General features: G+C 40.7%; 2 protein-coding genes across 4 annotated transcripts; one reads left to right on the forward strand and one right to left on the reverse strand.

Moving 5' to 3' along the window:
• The first annotated feature begins 101 nt into the window (after positions 1 to 101).
• Positions 102 to 1,395, forward strand: LOC107193546 (mRNA turnover protein 4 homolog). 2 transcript variants are annotated; one of them, XM_015583015.1, is made up of 5 exons: positions 102 to 210; positions 386 to 690; positions 759 to 995; positions 1,062 to 1,223; positions 1,325 to 1,395. In XM_015583015.1, the coding sequence occupies exons 1-4, from the start codon at positions 183 to 185 to the stop codon at positions 1,218 to 1,220; spliced, it is 729 nt and encodes a 242-aa protein (XP_015438501.1). In that variant the 5' UTR covers positions 102 to 182; the 3' UTR covers positions 1,221 to 1,223; positions 1,325 to 1,395. The 2 variants fall into 2 exon arrangements, with proteins under 2 accessions (XP_015438501.1, XP_015438500.1); XM_015583014.1 differs by lacking the exon at positions 1,325 to 1,395 and having other exon boundaries at positions 1,062 to 1,262.
• Positions 1,396 to 3,108: 1,713 nt separating this feature from the next.
• Positions 3,109 to 14,516, reverse strand: LOC107193625 (phosphatidate phosphatase LPIN3). Of its 2 annotated transcripts, none has more exons than XM_015583111.1 (11): positions 14,485 to 14,516; positions 10,138 to 11,028; positions 9,067 to 10,056; positions 8,853 to 8,980; positions 8,528 to 8,739; positions 8,261 to 8,440; positions 7,457 to 7,990; positions 7,041 to 7,378; positions 6,211 to 6,714; positions 6,015 to 6,118; positions 3,109 to 4,456 (listed from the first exon to the last, which is right to left on the reverse strand). In XM_015583111.1, exons 2-11 carry the CDS (start codon positions 10,324 to 10,326, stop codon positions 4,303 to 4,305), a joined length of 3,333 nt encoding a protein of 1,110 aa, XP_015438597.1. In that variant the 5' UTR covers positions 10,327 to 11,028; positions 14,485 to 14,516; the 3' UTR covers positions 3,109 to 4,302. The 2 variants fall into 2 exon arrangements, with proteins under 2 accessions (XP_015438597.1, XP_015438596.1); XM_015583110.1 differs by having other exon boundaries at positions 8,853 to 8,989.
• Between the last annotated feature and the right edge of the window lie 3,719 nt (positions 14,517 to 18,235).

Here is an 18,235-nt window from a genome sequence, read left to right on the forward strand (position 1 = left end):
TTGTAGCATATATTGTCGTTTATTCAGAGTAATTACCAATTAAGAACCTGGACGATTTCAACCGGTATCCGGTACGAAGCCATTTTCATTGTGCGCGTGGCCGTAGCACGTGTTTACCCGATTGATAACGTGAATCGTCGATGTGTATTTTCGTGTAATATATAATATACTTAGGTAGCAAGATGCCTAAGTCAAAAAGAGATAAGAAAAGTAATGTTTTTCTACAGTACTATATTATCGTGTTGTTAATTTTCTCTTTATTAGCGTATAGTTTTTAACCTAACCTAAAAGAAATTTGCCAAAGTTATCGAATACTACTAACCTGCGGTAGTATAAAAAAAACTCGCGTGTGTCACAAAGTAATTAACAAACTTGTATTTCGCAGTATCTCTTACGAAAACAAGTAAGAAAGGCCTTGTCTTGAAGCAACAAATCGTGGAAGATGTTAGGAACACCGTCGAAAAATATGCAAGGATATTCCTTGTCTCGGTACACAATATGCGTAACAATAAACTGAAAGACTTGAGAGCAGAATGGAAGGATAGTCGGTTTTTCTTTGGTAAAAACAAAGTAATATCGTTGGCCTTAGGCAACACGCCGGACAAAGAAATCGCGGAAGGGCTGCATAAATTAGCCGAAGCGTTACGAGGACAGTGCGGTTTGTTGTTTACAAACAGGACTCAGAAAGAGGCATGTACCCGTTCGTGAAATTTTATAAATGCCATAACAGTCGGACAGTTCGTTTTTTTCGTATTTAGGTTTTGAAATGGATGGAAGAGTACGAAGAAGCAGATTATGCTAGATCTGGTTTTATCTCAAACGAAACCATAACGTTACCCGAAGGACCTATGCCAGAGTTTCCACATAGCATAGAACCTCATCTGAGGCAGTTAGGAATGCCAACAGCTCTCCAGAAGGGTGTAGTGGTGTTAATCAAAGAGTACAATGTTTGTAAGAAAGGACAAGCATTAACTCCAGAACAAGCAAGGATATTGGTAAGTGTTATTTGGTTGTCATGATACAATTGAACAATTTGTTTCAATGAGTCTCCTTTATGTTAGAAATTACTGGATAAATCGCTAGCTACTTTTAAATTGACACCTTTGGGAGTATATTCTAAAAAACACGGATACAAACAACTCGTGTCCAGAGAAGACACAGAAAAAACCATCGAAGAGGAAATGGAAGTGGAAGAAACACAAGGAATTGACAGTACCTGAAATGTATGCTATGTCATTGAAAAAGATACACAAATTTTTAATATAGGCACATATTATATAATACTTTGTATATCCTGTACAATAATAAATTCTTCACCTTGTAGATTAATTCTGAACAAAACCATGAAGTTTGTGCATTTTCATTCTTTTAAATTTTAAAACAACTGATATACACACCATCATGAAAGATTAAATTTTCATACAATAAAAAGTATGTAGTATTTTTTATACAGTAATCATTACTGAAATCTTTGATATGCAAAAGTATGTTAATACCAATATATTTTACCTTGTTATGGATAATTGGAGTATTATGGGTAAGTGACGCTACACTGATTGACGTTCTGCGACGATAATTTAAATTGTCCTATCGTTATACACGTCGCAGACCGTATATTACTGGTGTTCCGAAACTTCGCGAAATGAAGACTGTAAACCTGTTCTAAATGTAAACTCCAATGAAAAGAGTAGTAGAACTTCAGTCGATTCTACAGATATATCGGAGGATGAAGAGAATACAAGACGTAGAAAAGATAGACTAAAATACGAGGTTAGCTTTATAAGTCGCGGACTCGTGCGAATGCTGTTTGAAGGCGACTATTAACGAAAACGACTATTACTTATTCATTTCATTGTAGAGTAAAACCCGTTGGCCAAGCAGGACATCTTTGTACTCAACATGACGGAATTAGAAAGAAAAAAAGCCCGGATTCTTTACCTTAATACTGAAACGATTATATCATCTCCAATATGCTTGAGTTTATACACAATGAAATAAAACATTACCTACAGGACATTGGAATTTTAGAATCTATAACTGATTAGACCATTAATTCGTAGTTTATTGTACTGATGGATACAAGGTATACGATTAATACAGACAGAAAGTCACTCGTATCATAACAGATAATACTGAACCAGTTACACGGAAATATGGAAATCACTTCCTCTATACTCTATGTAGTTATAATATCGCATTTGCAGACACCTATCGATGTTTTTTCCGATGGTCGAAACAAAACTGAATTATGGAATTCAATCGGTCAGATTAACCATTGGCGATTTTACGTATGATGATTTATTGCATACACATTTGTATTTAGACAAGCAATACTTAAAGACTGTTGCGTACGAAGGCTTTCAAAATTATGTTGTATAATTTAATAGTTGTTCAAGAGTATTAAAGCTTGACAGTATGTCTAGAAAGCTGTCACGAACAAGAACTTTGTAGATTTTGCGTAAGAATCTTTACAGGGTCGACTGTGCAAGAGCATATAAAATTCTAGTTAAAAAATCTACCGACGAAACTATAAATAAATTTTAATTTATTTGTACTAGGTATAACATGGTTAACAGAAGAAATAAAATAATACTAAAAATTAAACATTCGACAACTTATAAAATATTGTTCTACCGTCGTTAGAATTATATACACTCTTTATAAAGCAATAATTAACGTACCTTTAAATACCTAAACGGTTTACCCGTAAACGTTGCAAGAATAATAGTTCAATTATTGTTTCTTTCCATCGTAACGCTTCTTTTGAACGAAATAATCAAACACAATGCACACAATGTCGTCGAGTAACCTGCACTGAGAGATGTTTGCATCCGATCGATTAAGAATCGAATTGTCGATATTTTTTTTTGTACAGTGGCTTCCTTGGAATAGAAACTATATACTGTTGTAACTCTTTAAACAGCTCATCTCGAAAGTCACTAACTCATGAAACTGTAAATACTTCCAACTCTATTCTTCTTTGGTTGAACGTAATTGTACTTTTTGCATGTTTGAACAATACAAGCTAAAACGTATTATGTATATATATATATATATATCAAAGAAACGAAAAAGTAAATGGCTTTACTGTCGTTCTTATTGGTGTTCCACTAGTTTTGTTGTAGGAAACGACAACTTATTTTATTCTATTAACGCGTGCTTCGATGATACATTCTGAAAGACACGGGTGTACGTAAACGTGGTGTCGTGTAAAACGACAACTCGTGAGCGATCCAGTGTGTGAGTTAGAAATGAATTGAACTATAAATCAAAGTAACTCAGTATAAGGAAATATACAAACAAAAGAATTTTTCTTCTTGCGAATCACGAACTACTCGTTTTTGTACACTGGTGATCGGGGGGTCCTGGCTGTTTGTTTACCAAGCACTAGTTGGATCGAAATATCGCAATACACAAATGATTATCATTCTAAGTCCTAAGATATGGCAATCTCACAGCACACTAATTCCACAGAGATCTCGTATAAAAATAAATAAGGATTCCTTAAATGAAACGTTCGATAAAAATAAACTAAGGATAGATGTTTAAATTATATTACAATACGCAGCTCGACTCCCGTGTGCTAGAGGTAATTTCGATTAAAAGTTTCTTACCATCGGGGTGCTTCGACTAAAACGAAAGAAAAGCGTCTTGAAAGGAACGCGAGTAGCGAAGTGCGAATATTCAGTAACTTTCCTCGCGAGTCTACTAACGAACCAACGATTCCTTTATGCACGCACAATCGTTTTGTGATCAACTCAGACCATTTCACGCGCAAACTGTCACTACGTTTTTATTGTTCTGATCGGTATCGAGAGTGGTTCGATTATCGATCGGTTACCTGCGGGATATATATCGTATCGAGCACAACACGTGACCGTTTCCAAGAGTTTCGTCGCAAATAATACGGACGTAGCTTAATATCAAGTAAGCGTCGTTAGTAAGTAACGGTTCTCCTATTCTAATCGAATTGGAATGTAGCTGAATCGAATCGTTGACGATTATTAGATATCTCGTATTATTCGTAAATCGTTTAGATTTTAGATCAATGGCAAGAATTGTTTCTCGCGTGTCTATCGTTGTTTTTAGCGTCTATCGACAAACCGAATACATCAAATGCCAAGCCTACGATCGCGTTGCAAACACATTAAAAAAATGTCGCACCAGTCAACAACAACACTGTAGCCGATATATATGTGTATATACGTGGAGTATAAAAAGTAGCTAAATACGACGATCGTTTTCTTATTACGAACAAAATATCGTTTTGCGTGGATTGCAAAACACGTACACGTTTAATCCTTAGCAGATAATCCGGGTTTGAGCATAAAGTTCCTCCAGCAACGGCAGTTCTGGTATTGGATCTCGCCAATACGCGAAATTACTAAACTCGTCCGCGGCGTCTACCCTCCAGGCTGGGAATAGGTGATCGACTATGTAGCTCATATTTGAGTAACTGAAAAAGAAAACGATACAGGAAAAGTGTTATACGGCGAGCGTTATTTCGATGTCGTGTTCGTTGAACAAAAGTCGAATGACACAGAACAGAAGGATCAGTGGACGTCAAACTGTTAGTTGTTGTAGAAAAGTGTTACAATACAGATGTATGGATAAGATACTTTAGTCTTCTATCATTACCTCGATGAGGGTGAGGGTTTTGAAAGGCACAAAATGGTATATTACATGTCTGATTGATCTGAAAATACCTATCACCTTCTCTTGAAAAAATTAAAAAATAAAATCAGCTGAAATCTAAATATGGGGCAATTCGGTGAAATGGAAACGAGCCTTTTGTAATATGTTCGATGTACTTGGTTGAAGAGTGGTGTGCAATCGGGAGAACAGACAATTCTCGGAAGACGTTAGTCGATTATGGTTTCATATTAACTGGTTGACAACGTTAGGGGCTGCCTCGTAGATGAAAGAGGATCGGTGAATATGGAATGATGAGAAGCAACTAACCGTCTAAGAACAAGTGCTTACCCTATAGATCGTAAGGAGATAGATAAAGGTGTTCTTCCACAACCAAATACCTCAAAACATACTAGTGGTATGGATTGATCAGGGCAAATTAAATGTCGAATTACTTCACCTCGAAGTTAGTTTTGGTGTGTGACACGCGCGTACTTTGCTCTTCTTGACAATACTTGTTTTTTTTTTTACGTATAATTATGGAATACTACGTAGAATTGTACGCGGAGACGTTGAATCATGTAGATGTATGGTACAAAGTGCGACCGTGAGCGCACATAATTATCATTCTCGAAATCAATTCGTTAGGAAACTACTATATTAATCTCTACCGCTGTTTCTACTATACGTATATAAAAATAAATTGTCATAATACTCTTGGCAATGAGGTAGCAAAGTTATTTGTACGAGATAGACAGGATTTTCTGGGCCCAATGGCACGAGTAATACTGCTTTGGAAGAGTCCCGTTTATAGAAACACGAGTAAGTGGATCAACAGAACGAAACAGTTATGGTTGTGCCGCCATCAGTAGGTGTTTCGTACGGGCAGTGGCGGGAACAACTCATTGACGATATCGCACTGACACGCGTAGCTGTAATCACAGAAATATCCCTCCTATGAGTACACTTCTTCCAAGAACCATCGTGTACACGCAATCTTCCCCTCTAATTATTACGATTTTCTCTTGTTTCACACGTTCGAATAACCCTCGACACTTGGCTTGTATTCGTTTTGCATTAACATTTCAGTTAAACGTAACTGCGAGCACCGCCAAGTTCGATTCTATCTATAGAGATGCACTAATATGCGTACTAGTGGTAAAACTAACTGCACTAAACATGCAAAAAAGGTGACTGTATTTAAAAATTTGTAAGCAACGACTCGACACGTTCAGCGTACAATAACACTGCGACACAACGTATCTTCCAATTAAATATTTGATTTTAAATTAATTGAGCGTAGATGTGTAAAAAAAAAAATTAATAGATACTGTCAAAAATCAAAATAATACATTTGTAAATTGCCAATAGTTGTTACTTACGAGGATTGGAATGTCTGTGTTAGCTCATGCTTCAGTTCACCTCTATGATTTATAGTGAATATTCGCATTGTCGGAATACCAACAGCTCTGTATGCCCAAACATCCTAAACAAAAACACAAAAAGAAAATCTTGAGCATTAAATACGTCGACGACATTTACTATCGAAGCTTAAGATACGTTGAAAAAAACATTTACATTAATCCGGTTTCCGTAACCAGCGTAAAAAGGTTTGGAGCCCTCCGGGAATAATGCTTGAATATCGCTGAGGCAGGATATTTTAAACTCCTCGGGTTTCTTTTCTATGACTTCGCGGTGGAATGCTGAAATTAAGCTGGTCGGATTTAGAAGTAACGGGCCTTCGGGCAGCGACAAGTCACCCTGTTTGATGCTTTTCAAGTATTCTCTGGTAACCCTGGCTTGCCCGATTGCTCTTGCCGACAGATAGAGTAATTTGTAGCCGTTATTTTTAATTTTTGTAAATAATTGAGCCACCCCTGATTGGGCCCAGTCTTTGCCAACGATTGGCAAAATATGACCCAACACGTCAGACTTCGTAATAGTTCCGTCGATATCGGAGATCACGATCTTATCGTCCCATCTCCATTTATAAATGTGACACTTGCAACGGGTCGTGCCTTGGTAAGCCGTTGTCACGCTAAAAACGACTTCGTTGGCCCCGTGTTTTAAGTCAAGACTCGCCTGTAGAAGAGAAGGTTCATTTTAAATGATGGCGTGCATGCGATACAACACTGTATAAAAGCACGGGCGAGATACAAGAATAGATCTAACATGCAATGTAATTTTCTGTTTCAATTCTTTGCCATCAACTCAGGAACGACCCTGGTCACAGGTGTGGTGTGTATGTGTGTTCTGTGCGTCATCACGGTGTCGAACGTAGTTCCTGAAGTCGGAAACTTTTATGTGGACTGCGCTCAAACCAGCGTGATTTTGCGCGGGACACCAAGTCCCGTAAGATGTCAGGTCTATTCTTATATCTCGTCTGTGATAAAAGTCAAAATACGTACTATTTGCGCAGATGATAATCTCAGTGTTTTGCGGTATTTTTCAGTCGACTCGTAATAAGATCTTCTTTCCTTGGGTATCTTAACCCCCTGTGACTCGTTTTGATTGCTATCGGAATCTTCGCTGCCGCTGTAACCTTCACCTTCTCTTTCCCGGTTCTTCTCGGTCTTGACCATATCTTTCGTTGGTTTGGTACATTCTTCTCCAGTCTCGACTACAGGCATAGATTCGGCACCTTGATCGATCTTTCCATCCCTGCTCGACATTTCGTCCATCAGATTGTTTTCCTTTGCACCAACCGATTGTTCCGAAGCCTGTAGATTCACTCCACCTCCATCGGCTGTAACATTTCATACGTAACATTGAAAATGTATATCGCGGCACGATCGTTCCAATGCGACAATAAAAGGCAGCTTACTTTGACTAAGGTCCTGGGCCTTTTTAGACGGCTGCGTGGAACGTCGCCACGAAAACCAGGAACTGTAACCGCTGCGTGTTTCAGGTTTACCATTGTTCTCTTGTTTTTTCTCTTCGTGCATCGGCAACGGCATAGACTGAGCGTACAGATTCTCGATTGTATTTTGCGGCAAGTGCCGTTGAAAAGCAGCGTAAGTTATCACGATGGGACAGGCAGTAAGCCAATTATAAAACTTTCCGCTGATTTTTACAACCAAATTCGGATTTTCGTACAACTTGGGATCCGAACAGACGTCCTCGAATTGAAGCAAATTTTGATGGAAAGCCTCCTTGGACGGGCCGTGTTCCGAATCCAAACCACCGCACAGAGATAGACTAATGTCCATGTTGTTGTCAAACATAGTATGTTTTGGTTCTTCGAAGTCACTGTCCAAAGACTTTGGCCCTCCAATAGCTCCCACAACACTGTTTGGACTTTGCGGTAAACTCGGTCCATTGCCCGATTCGGTATCTTCTTCGTCCACCATTTTCCCGTCTACAAACAATTATATGCTTGACACCTTTTACTGTCTCAACGGACACTTTTTTAATATTAGGTGCATCTTGCGTAGTTTTAATTTGAACATTCAAACGAAATAGGTTATGAAAATTGTTAAAAACGGTAAGACTCGAGCATTTGATGTATTTCAGGCATTTTAAATAAAAACTGAAGAAAGTGAAGTAATATGAATGATCAGTTTGGTTCTCGTAAAAAGTATATACTAATTTACACGGAAATAAAGCTACAGCTACAAGTTATTTGCACCTTTCGCCGCGGTCGGACCTCTGTGAGAAGTAGGGAAGTAAAGAGCTGCGACTTCGGGATCCAGTTCATCAGCATTTATGTCGCTGAGGTAAATTCCCCCGGACTCTGGATTGTGTCTTACACGAGAAGTCTTCTTCATAAACGAGAACATTCCACTGAGCATCGACCGATGTGCTTCCGCTAAAATTAAAAAACGGTTAAATTATTAGTACAAATATTTACGAACGATCGAGCAGTATGAATGGATATATTGAAAATGCTACCAACTGTTGTTCGGTTGATTAACAGTGGTCGAAGAATTCAACGAATTCCTGTGAGACGTATGAGCTGTGTCTGGGGGTAAAGTTGGTAATTCGCCCCATTTCCAGCTCTGCTGAAGACTTTTATCTTCTTCTCCTTCTGCGCTGTCTTGCGTGATTTTTCGCATTTCAAACTCTGTGTCAGACTGAACTGGGGAACACGGTCTAGAATCTTGATTCCTATGAAACACGACGACGACAAAACACGGTAATAATTTATTTTCGTATATTCTCATTTGAAATTTTTATTTGCATGCCCCGTCAAATTTAGGCACATAGACACAACGGCTTACTTTGTGACTTCTGTATCGCTGAAGAAATGGAAGTCTGTCTCGGGTCGTTTCTCGCACGATTCTTGAACGGACACGACGGGTTCGGCAGAGGCGTTCATATTCTCTATTTCGGCAACCGGACTAGGCCCCTTCAACATCTTTCATCCAATGTACGAATCAATACGCAACGCTAATGTATAAATGTGAAGGTTTTTTTTACGTAGAGGCAACTTACAGATTCGCTGAGAGATTCGTCCGGTACACAGACATCGTTTTCGCTCATTTCCGTCTGGCTACTACTGCCGTTGCTGGTCTTCCTCTGTGATCCTTTCTTCTTCATAATGCTCTTCCTCTTTCGCTTTCGTTTCGTCGAATTGCTATTCTTATGCTCTTCTACGGGCTCGTCTTTAACAATTTTCTTGTTCAACGACGTGTTCGACTCGTCACTGGACTTCTCCTTCGAACTACTTTGCGGGTCGTCCATGATCGGTCTGAAATCGTTCTTTACTACGCTGATTTTACGAATTCTATCGGAGGAGGTTACGGCTACAAACGATTTAGGAGTTGACGCAGTGGTTGGACGCGTTTCATCGTCATTTATACCATCCATGTCAAAAATTTCTTCCTCGTTCTTTAGGGAATCCCGCTTCTCCTCTTCTTTTTCTTTCCAATCGCTCAACAGTGCTATCTCGAACTTCTGTCTTTGTTCGGCAGGTAATTCAGGAAAATTTTCTTTGAACAATCTTTCTTTGTCCTCGCTTTTCAGAGCAGAATATTGTTCGCGAATCATTTTCTGTTTCTGCAAGGTGGATATATTACCAAAATTCTCTTTGAACATTTCATCCCTTTCTTCAGCTGTCAGAGAAGCGATCTCAAGCCACTTTTCCCTGCTTTCTGCCGGAAGGTCTGAAAATTGTTCGATCAAAAACCTTTCTCGTTGATCCGGAGGTAGAGCAGACATTTGTTCCCACTTCTCTTTCTCTATGGACAAAACAGATTCTTCTAGAATCTTCTCCTTATGCTCCATAGGAAGATCGGAGAGAACATTGAATCGGGATGGTGGGAAGCATGCATCGTCTGGAATGGGAGAGCACGCCAAATGAGGTGGAATTTCTGTATCTGTTGGAGAACCATCGGAACAAACTTCTTCTACAAAGAATGCTTCTCCAGAGTCCCCTAGTTTCATATGAATTTGTCTTGGTTCGCTGTTTATCTCTATGTCCACCTATGAAAAAGATTTCCATGAATTAATATTTGCCTACAATTTGTGAAACCTTCTGTCGATTATTCAATAAAAGGCACTCACCACTTTCTCCCTGGAACGAAGTACACCAAGTTTCCCGAAACGCACGTGAAAAGGCGAGCAAGTGAAGGATCCGTCCGGTTGCTCAACGACGACGACGTCGATGGCACCGGTAAGCGTTGCCGCATTTATTTCATTGTAGAAGTCTCGGAAATTACTGATAAATTTCCCGATGTAGTTCATGCTGTACATCTTCGTATCAATTTTTAATCGAATCGCTCTCGAAAGGCCAAAAAGGCAATGACCGCTCTCGCGTTTGGGCTGTTTCGAAATTGCCGCGACACCGGACCAACGCGGACGTGACTTTGAAATTTACTGATAGCAAAGACAAGACTACGATCCACTCTATATTCTGTTCGAGGATTCACTTAACCATGTCGGTACACATTGTTTCTCGACGACATATACGAAGGTCGCGAAAACGCGTCGTCCTCGAACGGACCGTGGTCGAGGGCCGCGATGGACTTTGAAACCGAAATCCAACGGTTCTGCGACGAAGCCGTGTCACTGACTCGAAGACGATCGAGGAACTGTCAAGTAGTCGCCGCCGGGTAAATATCTCGATTGAACGGCGAAATTTGATTTATCGCGAACACTCACTGCACCGAAACTTGTATCACAAATGTACTGATCGAAGGTCGGGGAGACTAAGCGATCCCTCAGTAAGAGGAAATTCGCAACTTCGACCAAGGCAAAAGTTTATCCTTTGTTCGTGGAAGGTTTGCTGAGAAATCCGCCCGAGCACCAGCAGACGGTAGTCACAGTTGACGTTCCGAAAGGTCACGTGGCCCGTCCCGTCCAATCCGTGCGCCGATGGCGCGTCGCTCAATAAGACGCGTTATGACCACGTGACGAGGATCTATCGTTCACCGCGTTCTTTGAATCGCACCGAACCTGCAACGTAAACAAAAGCACCAGTTAAAGAAAAGTATTTTCGTTCAGCCGAGTGTTCATCGTAGCAGATGTTTCGAGAGCCTCTATCGACGACGCGATATCAAATTTTTCGATTTAAAATTTTTCTACAGCAGTCATATTCGTTCTACTGGGTTCGATAGTTTCGCCAAGAAACATCGATTAAAACGATACAAATCGAATCCAATTTCATCGAATGTCATGCATCGGAATTCGACGCCAGTGAAATCGTACAACCGAGAAATTAAAACGCTACTTATCGTTACGCAAGTTCTATACTCGGTCGTTTCATGTGAACGAATCAAAGGTAACCACCACGCGAGTGTCCACTCCGTTTCGACGTGATTGTTACTTTCGAAAAATTAATCGCTGAACTCCGTTACACTGACAAAACTTCGTTGACGCAACGCCTGGTATCTTGAATGTTGCACTTTGTTCGACGGATGAACGCGTATCTCACACAACGGCGTGATACCAATCGTACAACGTTGAGTACTCGTTACTCTTTTTTACAGAGCATTCAAATTCCGTATCACTGCGTACATCATTGGCTCGACTGTTCTTGTGAAGTCTACGTACTACATACGGACAGAGATCCCTAAGCCTTAACACGAGAGGAGTCGATCTTGCGTAAGTTGGACAGCCAGCCCGTTCGTACAAAAACTCGGTAGACGCGCGAAATCGACGGTTGGACGAATTTCAAGAAATTCAATCGTTGGAACACTATTTTCCTCAGATTGCTACGAATATATTCCCGTGGTTCCTTTTCGTTCATTATGTTCACTCCTTTCGCTTTTCCTGATGGACGTCGAGAACAAAGTGGGCATAATTAACGCGAAGAAAATTTTTTATAAGAAAATGCTTCAACGTGAACGAGTCATTCGAACGGCAACGGCAAGTCGTTTGACGTTCGGCGAATTGTCAAGGCGAAAGGGACTCGAGCCAACGAAAATCAAAATACATACATACATACTCGACGAATTCATCTTTGGTCTTCGGAACAGATTCATCGAAATCCACCGGACCGGAATTCTTTGCAATTTATCTCCCCTCTCTCGGTAGCATCGATTCCCTTCTGAAATTTCGTCATTGGCGGGCGACTTTCAAACCGTAAAATCTTATTTACGCGTCATTTCGGCCACGACCTTTTTCCCTCTCTTTTCCACACCACGACTTGGGCCGGTGGCACGCTTATGCAATCGAAACCGTATCGAAAGTAATCACGATCAAGTCGAAGAATGAGGCAATTTATCGTACAGTACCGGTCGAATACAATGCTTTTACGGAGATACTATGTTTTGTCGCGTTACGATTTATAGGTTAGTCCATAGTCCTTCATTTTCCCCATACGTGGACAATGTTTCCTTTTCATTCAACGAATCCATGAATGCAGCAACGATGACTGCGTCAGTGTTCAGTGTATTGCAAGTATGTACTACATGTTATCTATATAGCAACGGTGGTTGCGTTACTCACTGTCAGCGCCGAATAACGATGACTAGTGACATTTTCCGTCCACGGGATGAAAATTAATCGTTCGTGAAATATCGAAGGAGGAAGCTATAATAAGACATAAATGCCACGCGAAAATGGCATCGGATTGTTGGCGTCGAAAGCATTTGTGCTTTTACCAAATCTTTGTACCAGGTGTCCTTCATTTCTTCCGCGTAATTTCGATTGACAATCGGCTATCTCACTCCATTCCCGTTCATTTCCGTTACATCGCGTTACGACACGTGCTTATGCAATACCGGTTTGTTGTTTAATCGCGTACCAGATGGAATGGCTGTGTCGATGTGCACAACGAAAAAAGTAAAACAGGCGGTGCAGGTCAGCGTGCCGCTGTAGGAGAAAGTATATGTATGTATGTACAAGTGCATACTTCATTGGTCGTAAACGCGTTTACCGAATCGACTGTTACACCGATCGTTTCTTACTTCCTCGAATCTCCTTCAATTTCCCGTTTTAAACACCGGACGGAGGCTTGTCCAAGCTGGTCGAAAGCAAAGGAACTGGGCGCTTCTTTACAATCGTCGCGTGGTCTCTACCGTGGAGGTTAGAACGTGTGTGAGAATCGTTGAAAACATTCGTTTCATTAAAGGAATCGTGACAAGGCTTTACAGCAGGATTAAAGTGGAAACGTTTCGATTCGGGAGGAGAAAGTAACGAATTCGAAGATGCATGCGTTTCCTGTTGGAAACCGTACATATAGCATATATCACCGAACTATGTAATAGAATCGTCTGCGAATCTACCAGCGAGAAGACCCATATACATTCCCGTGCATAAGTATTAGAACACTGATCGTATATGAAGTAGATAAAGCATTACGGAATTGTTGCAGGTCGGAAGTAAATATTGTCTAGGGAAACTCAAAGCTCGATGATCGTTAACAATTACGCTAATATAAAATAGTTAAAGTGCCCCAGACTGTGTCATATTTATGAAACATCCATTTTCTTCAGACAAGCCAGGTGTCCTAATACTTATGAACGATAGTGTATGCTTGTACGTATAAACTCAAGAGTATATGTATACATATACGGTATATACATGTAACCTGAAACGAAACGTATTTCGGTAAACAAAAGGATGACTCACGGCACCTCGTCGTGTTTACAGATAAGATATCGAGCAACCGATCTTATGGAAATTGACAAACATCTTTATCCGTCCGTTAATCGTTCCGATCGAGCAGGCTGCAACTGTCGATTCAAATATCTGCTTCGTCGCGATTGAAATTGGTTGTCGCGTGGAAACACGGTTGCACGGTCGACGAGTCGCGATCGATGAACGACCACAACACGGATGTCCGCGTGAATCCAATTTTGGAATAGCAACTCGTCGTTCTATATTATATCGGTAAACTTCTCTGACGTTTAACGAGCAAACAAAAGCTATACGCGTGCGCCGGTGACTAATGCACAGCGGAACAGACATAATATCCGGATTCTCAACGGTTGGCCGGTACCCAGATTAATTCCTCGACCATGGACCTGACATTGAATTCGATGAATCTCGTGGATCGTTTCTTCTTCTCGTTTCGGATTCGTAGTCACACGAACGCGTCGAAAAAAACGCACACAATCTACCCATAATAATCTAGCTACGCTCTAATTGACGGTGTCTAATTGTAAGAGGAAAAATAAAAAGAACTGAGAATGAATGTTCAACAGAACTTTACGAAACCAATGACAATAGACGTGCGAAGATGAACAAAACTGCGTAACCAACATCCTCGTCATTTGTTATTATTCACGGTAGTTTGGACCGGTTGGACCAGTTTGAACGCGGTTACCAAATCCTTTCGGGTCTAACGTTGCTGAACGAACGCTATTTCAAATGTGGACTTGGTTTCCTCATCGTTGTTTTCTATCGTTAAATACTATGTATATAATTATTGTTATTTCGAGTCGCGTCGACGTCAAATCCGCTTACCGGATCTTAAAAATTCTGCTTCCAACTCCGTGGCTTCCGCGATGATAACAGTCCAAGCACAACAGTTCACGCAACGGTGGGCTTCTTCACTTTAAGAACTTGGCGAGAACAGCGTCGGCAAAAAAAAAATATTGTGCCTCGCGCGACGAATTTGTCTCGTCTTGAAATTTTCTTGATATTCCGCGCTAAAGCAGCGATAGAAACTCGCGTCCGTGGTTCCGCTTCGTCCGAGTTACCGAGTCCAACTGAGCCAACGTCGAGAGTACCCCCGAGTTTCGATAGCATTGTTTATCGGTAGTGAGTAAGTACCACGCGCGTAGAGGGAAAAGAAGACATTCGCACGATCGAAACCGAGACGGAGAAAACACGCGAGCCATGTTTTCGTGGATAGAAGCGTTCCGATTGGTTGTCGGTCCTCGGACCAGGGGCCAAGCCTCCTTCTGCTTTCAGCAGAGAAAGACAGGAAACGGAGAGCGCGTCGGATCGTTGACCCAGATCGCCCATCGAGTTCTACCGAGTAAGCGAGCCCGTCTCCCACCGATAATAAACACGCTCTGTGTAAAAGACGAAAAAAAAAAAATAAAAATGAAAATTTTACTCCGACCGTTTCGTCTTCACAGGGGGACGAGGCAATCGATTTATTGTTTTTTCTGATTTAGAAACACAATGTTATGGAACTTGCGGGAGTAAAAACATTTTAGCGAAAGGGAGTTGTAGTGACGGTCGAGGATCGAGCGCAACGATGTTTTCGTATCAGTTTGTTCAAACGGATCTCATACAAGGAGAATCCTTTCGAGGATGAAAAGTAGTTAATGGAATCTCTGTATGACGTGATCTAGATCAAGATACACATTTGATTATACCGGAAGGATGTGATAGCCCGATTGTTTAATGCCCGTGACGATTGCGTCTACATATTCTTCCGATAATAAATATGTATACGAATTTTCTGTTTATACCATTTGACTATATTAACATAATAATAGTAACGATTGAATTAAAGATCAAGGTAAATAACGACGACACATGAAAACACTGTGTTTGTCATTCCTTAGATTGCGTTTCAAGCGTATTCACGCGTAGCGTTTTCGACCGGGAAGTTGGACCAATTCAAGCGAGCTCTTGAACAAAACAAACCAGTTTCGCAACGGGCCTGTAATAATACGAAATGTTGCGTCGTGTCGAGTCACATCATCTGTTCTTCCACCGAATTAAATTTCGTGATTGGAGAATTGTATAATAGTTCGGATGATTAGAGTAACGCAGAATGGGGAAAAACAAAATTGTTTTGCAGATAAGCTGGTGACTTGATTATAGCAGGGAGACGGAAAACTGGCGAGAGATATGTATTGAGGGGACTATCAAGAAAGGTGCGTATCTTAACCTCGACATTGTCGCTCGTTCAGCTGCGACCTTCTCATATACCAACAGAAGAATAGAAATATGTACATACGAAGATATCGCGTCGCATGCAGGACGCAATCCTATCTTTCCAAACGGATCTCCGTTGTTCTCTACAATGCTTTCTTCCGTTCCTGCTTTCTTTGTTGCTACATATCAATCCCTCATGCGAAAGGGCCCGTTGGACTAAATAGAGATGGATAGTCGAAAATCAAGTTTAGAATTGCAAAACGTGTTTGAACGATCGAGACTCGATCGAGGGAAAAGCTGGACAAAAAAATTTCCCAACAAACAATAATATAAATTTGTAAGTTATGTATTCTCGCGACCAAACTCGACTGCCGCTAGGGGAAAAAGTGACGTAGGGAAAAGGCTTCCTACCACTTGGTATTGGGAATTATTGAAATTTATGACAAATTATCATTCAATTTAATATTTATTTCAGTACTTGAAATAAATTTATCAAGTGGTAGGAGGCCGTTCTCCTGCGTCACTTTTTCCCTTAGTGGAAGCCGAGTTTGCTCCAAAGTGTACACATGGATGTATAGAATATTCCCGTAACTAACGGTTATAAAAAAGAAAAGAAAGATAAACGCTGCTTTATTCACCATAATTAATTACTCCAAGATAGTATCCGTTTCATGATTACCACATTTGTTTTTCATGCTAAAGATACAGCACGACGTTTGTTATTCTAAACTGTAAACAATGACCGGTTCGTCGTACGTATGTACGTATATCTCTACCCTGTTTACGCGCGAATTGCGTTGTATCACCTGCGACACACAAAAACACATGAAAGCATAGATGGAGACGACACAATGTAATTTTATCTCGTAGGTTCATCGGTTGCCCGTGCCCCCACCCCCTTGTTGTATATAAATCTGTCGTTCGGTAACACTCTCGTAACTAGAGATGGCGTGAACTGCTACTTGTGAATCATTCGTGATTCGATCACGTTCGTTCCCAATCACGATGATTTTTCACAGTGATTCGTGATTTCCCGTGATCGTTTCTTATTGGTGGAGAAACCTAACAGTTCTTTACACGCGATACATAATTTGTATATTTCACATTAACGACATCAAAACAAAAATTAGGGTTATATCGTATAAAGTGAAGGAATAAGTAAAAACAATGAAGAATAATGAATAAATTAATGATTACAAATTATAATCTACATGTTACCTAGCAAATCATTTTTTTAGAATTACATGTTTTTTCTACTGATGTTTACAAACACGAATAGTAATGTAATTATCGTAAAATCATATTGAATACGTTTTTCTGTTTAAAGATCAAGGACTTACGATCGCAGTGAGCAAATTCACCCAAGATAGAAAAATCGCAATCACGGTTGTGAATGAAGTTAAATCACGACCGTGATCGTGATTCGGCGATCACTGTGATAAATCACCGTTAGTGATTTTGCACGCCATCTCTATCCAACACACAAGTTGTTTCTGCGTTGAGAGACAATAAAATACAATGCTATACTTTATCTATTTATTTAAATATTTAATATAAAATTTAAAATATATAAACATAAACATATGTATAAATTCCAAACAATATCCGTCATATAAGATATACACGATAAATAAATATGTATGTCGGGACTTGATTGTAGTTTTGCGCGTTAATTTTGAATATTGAAGTTTGTTAATAATTTATTGATTATTTCAGATGTTCAGTTTTGATGTTTAATTTATCGATCCTAAGTTTTGTAAATAATTTTATTAATAAATTTATCGTTGAGTTCAGCCGTGTGTACTTTTATTTATAAATCGTTGAAATTCTAATTGTACATCATACATCTCACACACACGGGGTCTCTTCAGCATGCTTCGGGGGCTCCGTGACCCCACATTCTCAGCCCACGTGATCAAAGGCGCCTCCACCGGGGCCTCCGTGCAGGGTCTATGGCGCCTCCACCGGGGCTCCGTGACCCCACGCTCTCACCGCGCAGGGTCTATGGCGCCTCCACGGGGGCTCCGCGACCCCACGGTCACGCCCCACGTGATCAATGGCGCCTCTACCGGGGCCTCCGTGCAGGTCTATAGCGTCTGCACCGGGGGCTCCGTGACCCCTGCTCTCGCCCCCCGTAAACAATGGCGCCGCCACCGGGGCCACCGTGCAGGGTCTATAGCGCCTCCACCGGGGGCTCCGTGACCACACGCTCTCACGCCACGTGATATAAAAGTTTGAAATACAATATGATGCGGTACGGTACAATACGTCTATTCGAATCAATTGCTCCCTTGCGACTACAACATCATGCTATCCGCGTTCGGCGCAATGCGCTAATACGGAGGCCAACGAAATATCACTGTAACACTTAAAAAAGTGT

This window comes from Dufourea novaeangliae, unplaced genomic scaffold (genome assembly GCF_001272555.1).
Source record: "Dufourea novaeangliae isolate 0120121106 unplaced genomic scaffold, ASM127255v1 scaffold6, whole genome shotgun sequence".
Taxonomy (NCBI): domain Eukaryota; kingdom Metazoa; phylum Arthropoda; class Insecta; order Hymenoptera; family Halictidae; genus Dufourea; species Dufourea novaeangliae.

Bases quoted from the DNA above. Each gene is read 5' to 3' on its own strand.
- LOC107193546 (XM_015583015.1), top strand. From the start codon at position 183: ATGCCTAAGTCAAAAAGAGATAAGAAAA. The intron at 691-758 runs GCATGTACCCGT...TTTCGTATTTAG, and splicing joins CAAACAGGACTCAGAAAGAG to GTTTTGAAATGGATGGAAGA. The intron at 996-1,061 runs GTAAGTGTTATT...CCTTTATGTTAG, and splicing joins CAGAACAAGCAAGGATATTG to AAATTACTGGATAAATCGCT.
- LOC107193625 (XM_015583110.1), bottom strand. From the start codon at position 10,326: ATGTACAGCATGAACTACATCGGGAAATTTATCAGTAATTTCCGAGAC. The intron at 10,057-10,137 runs GTGAGTGCCTTT...TCTTTTTCATAG, and splicing joins TTCGTTCCAGGGAGAAAGTG to GTGGACATAGAGATAAACAG. The intron at 8,990-9,066 runs GTAAGTTGCCTC...ATTGGATGAAAG, and splicing joins ACGAATCTCTCAGCGAATCT to ATGTTGAAGGGGCCTAGTCC.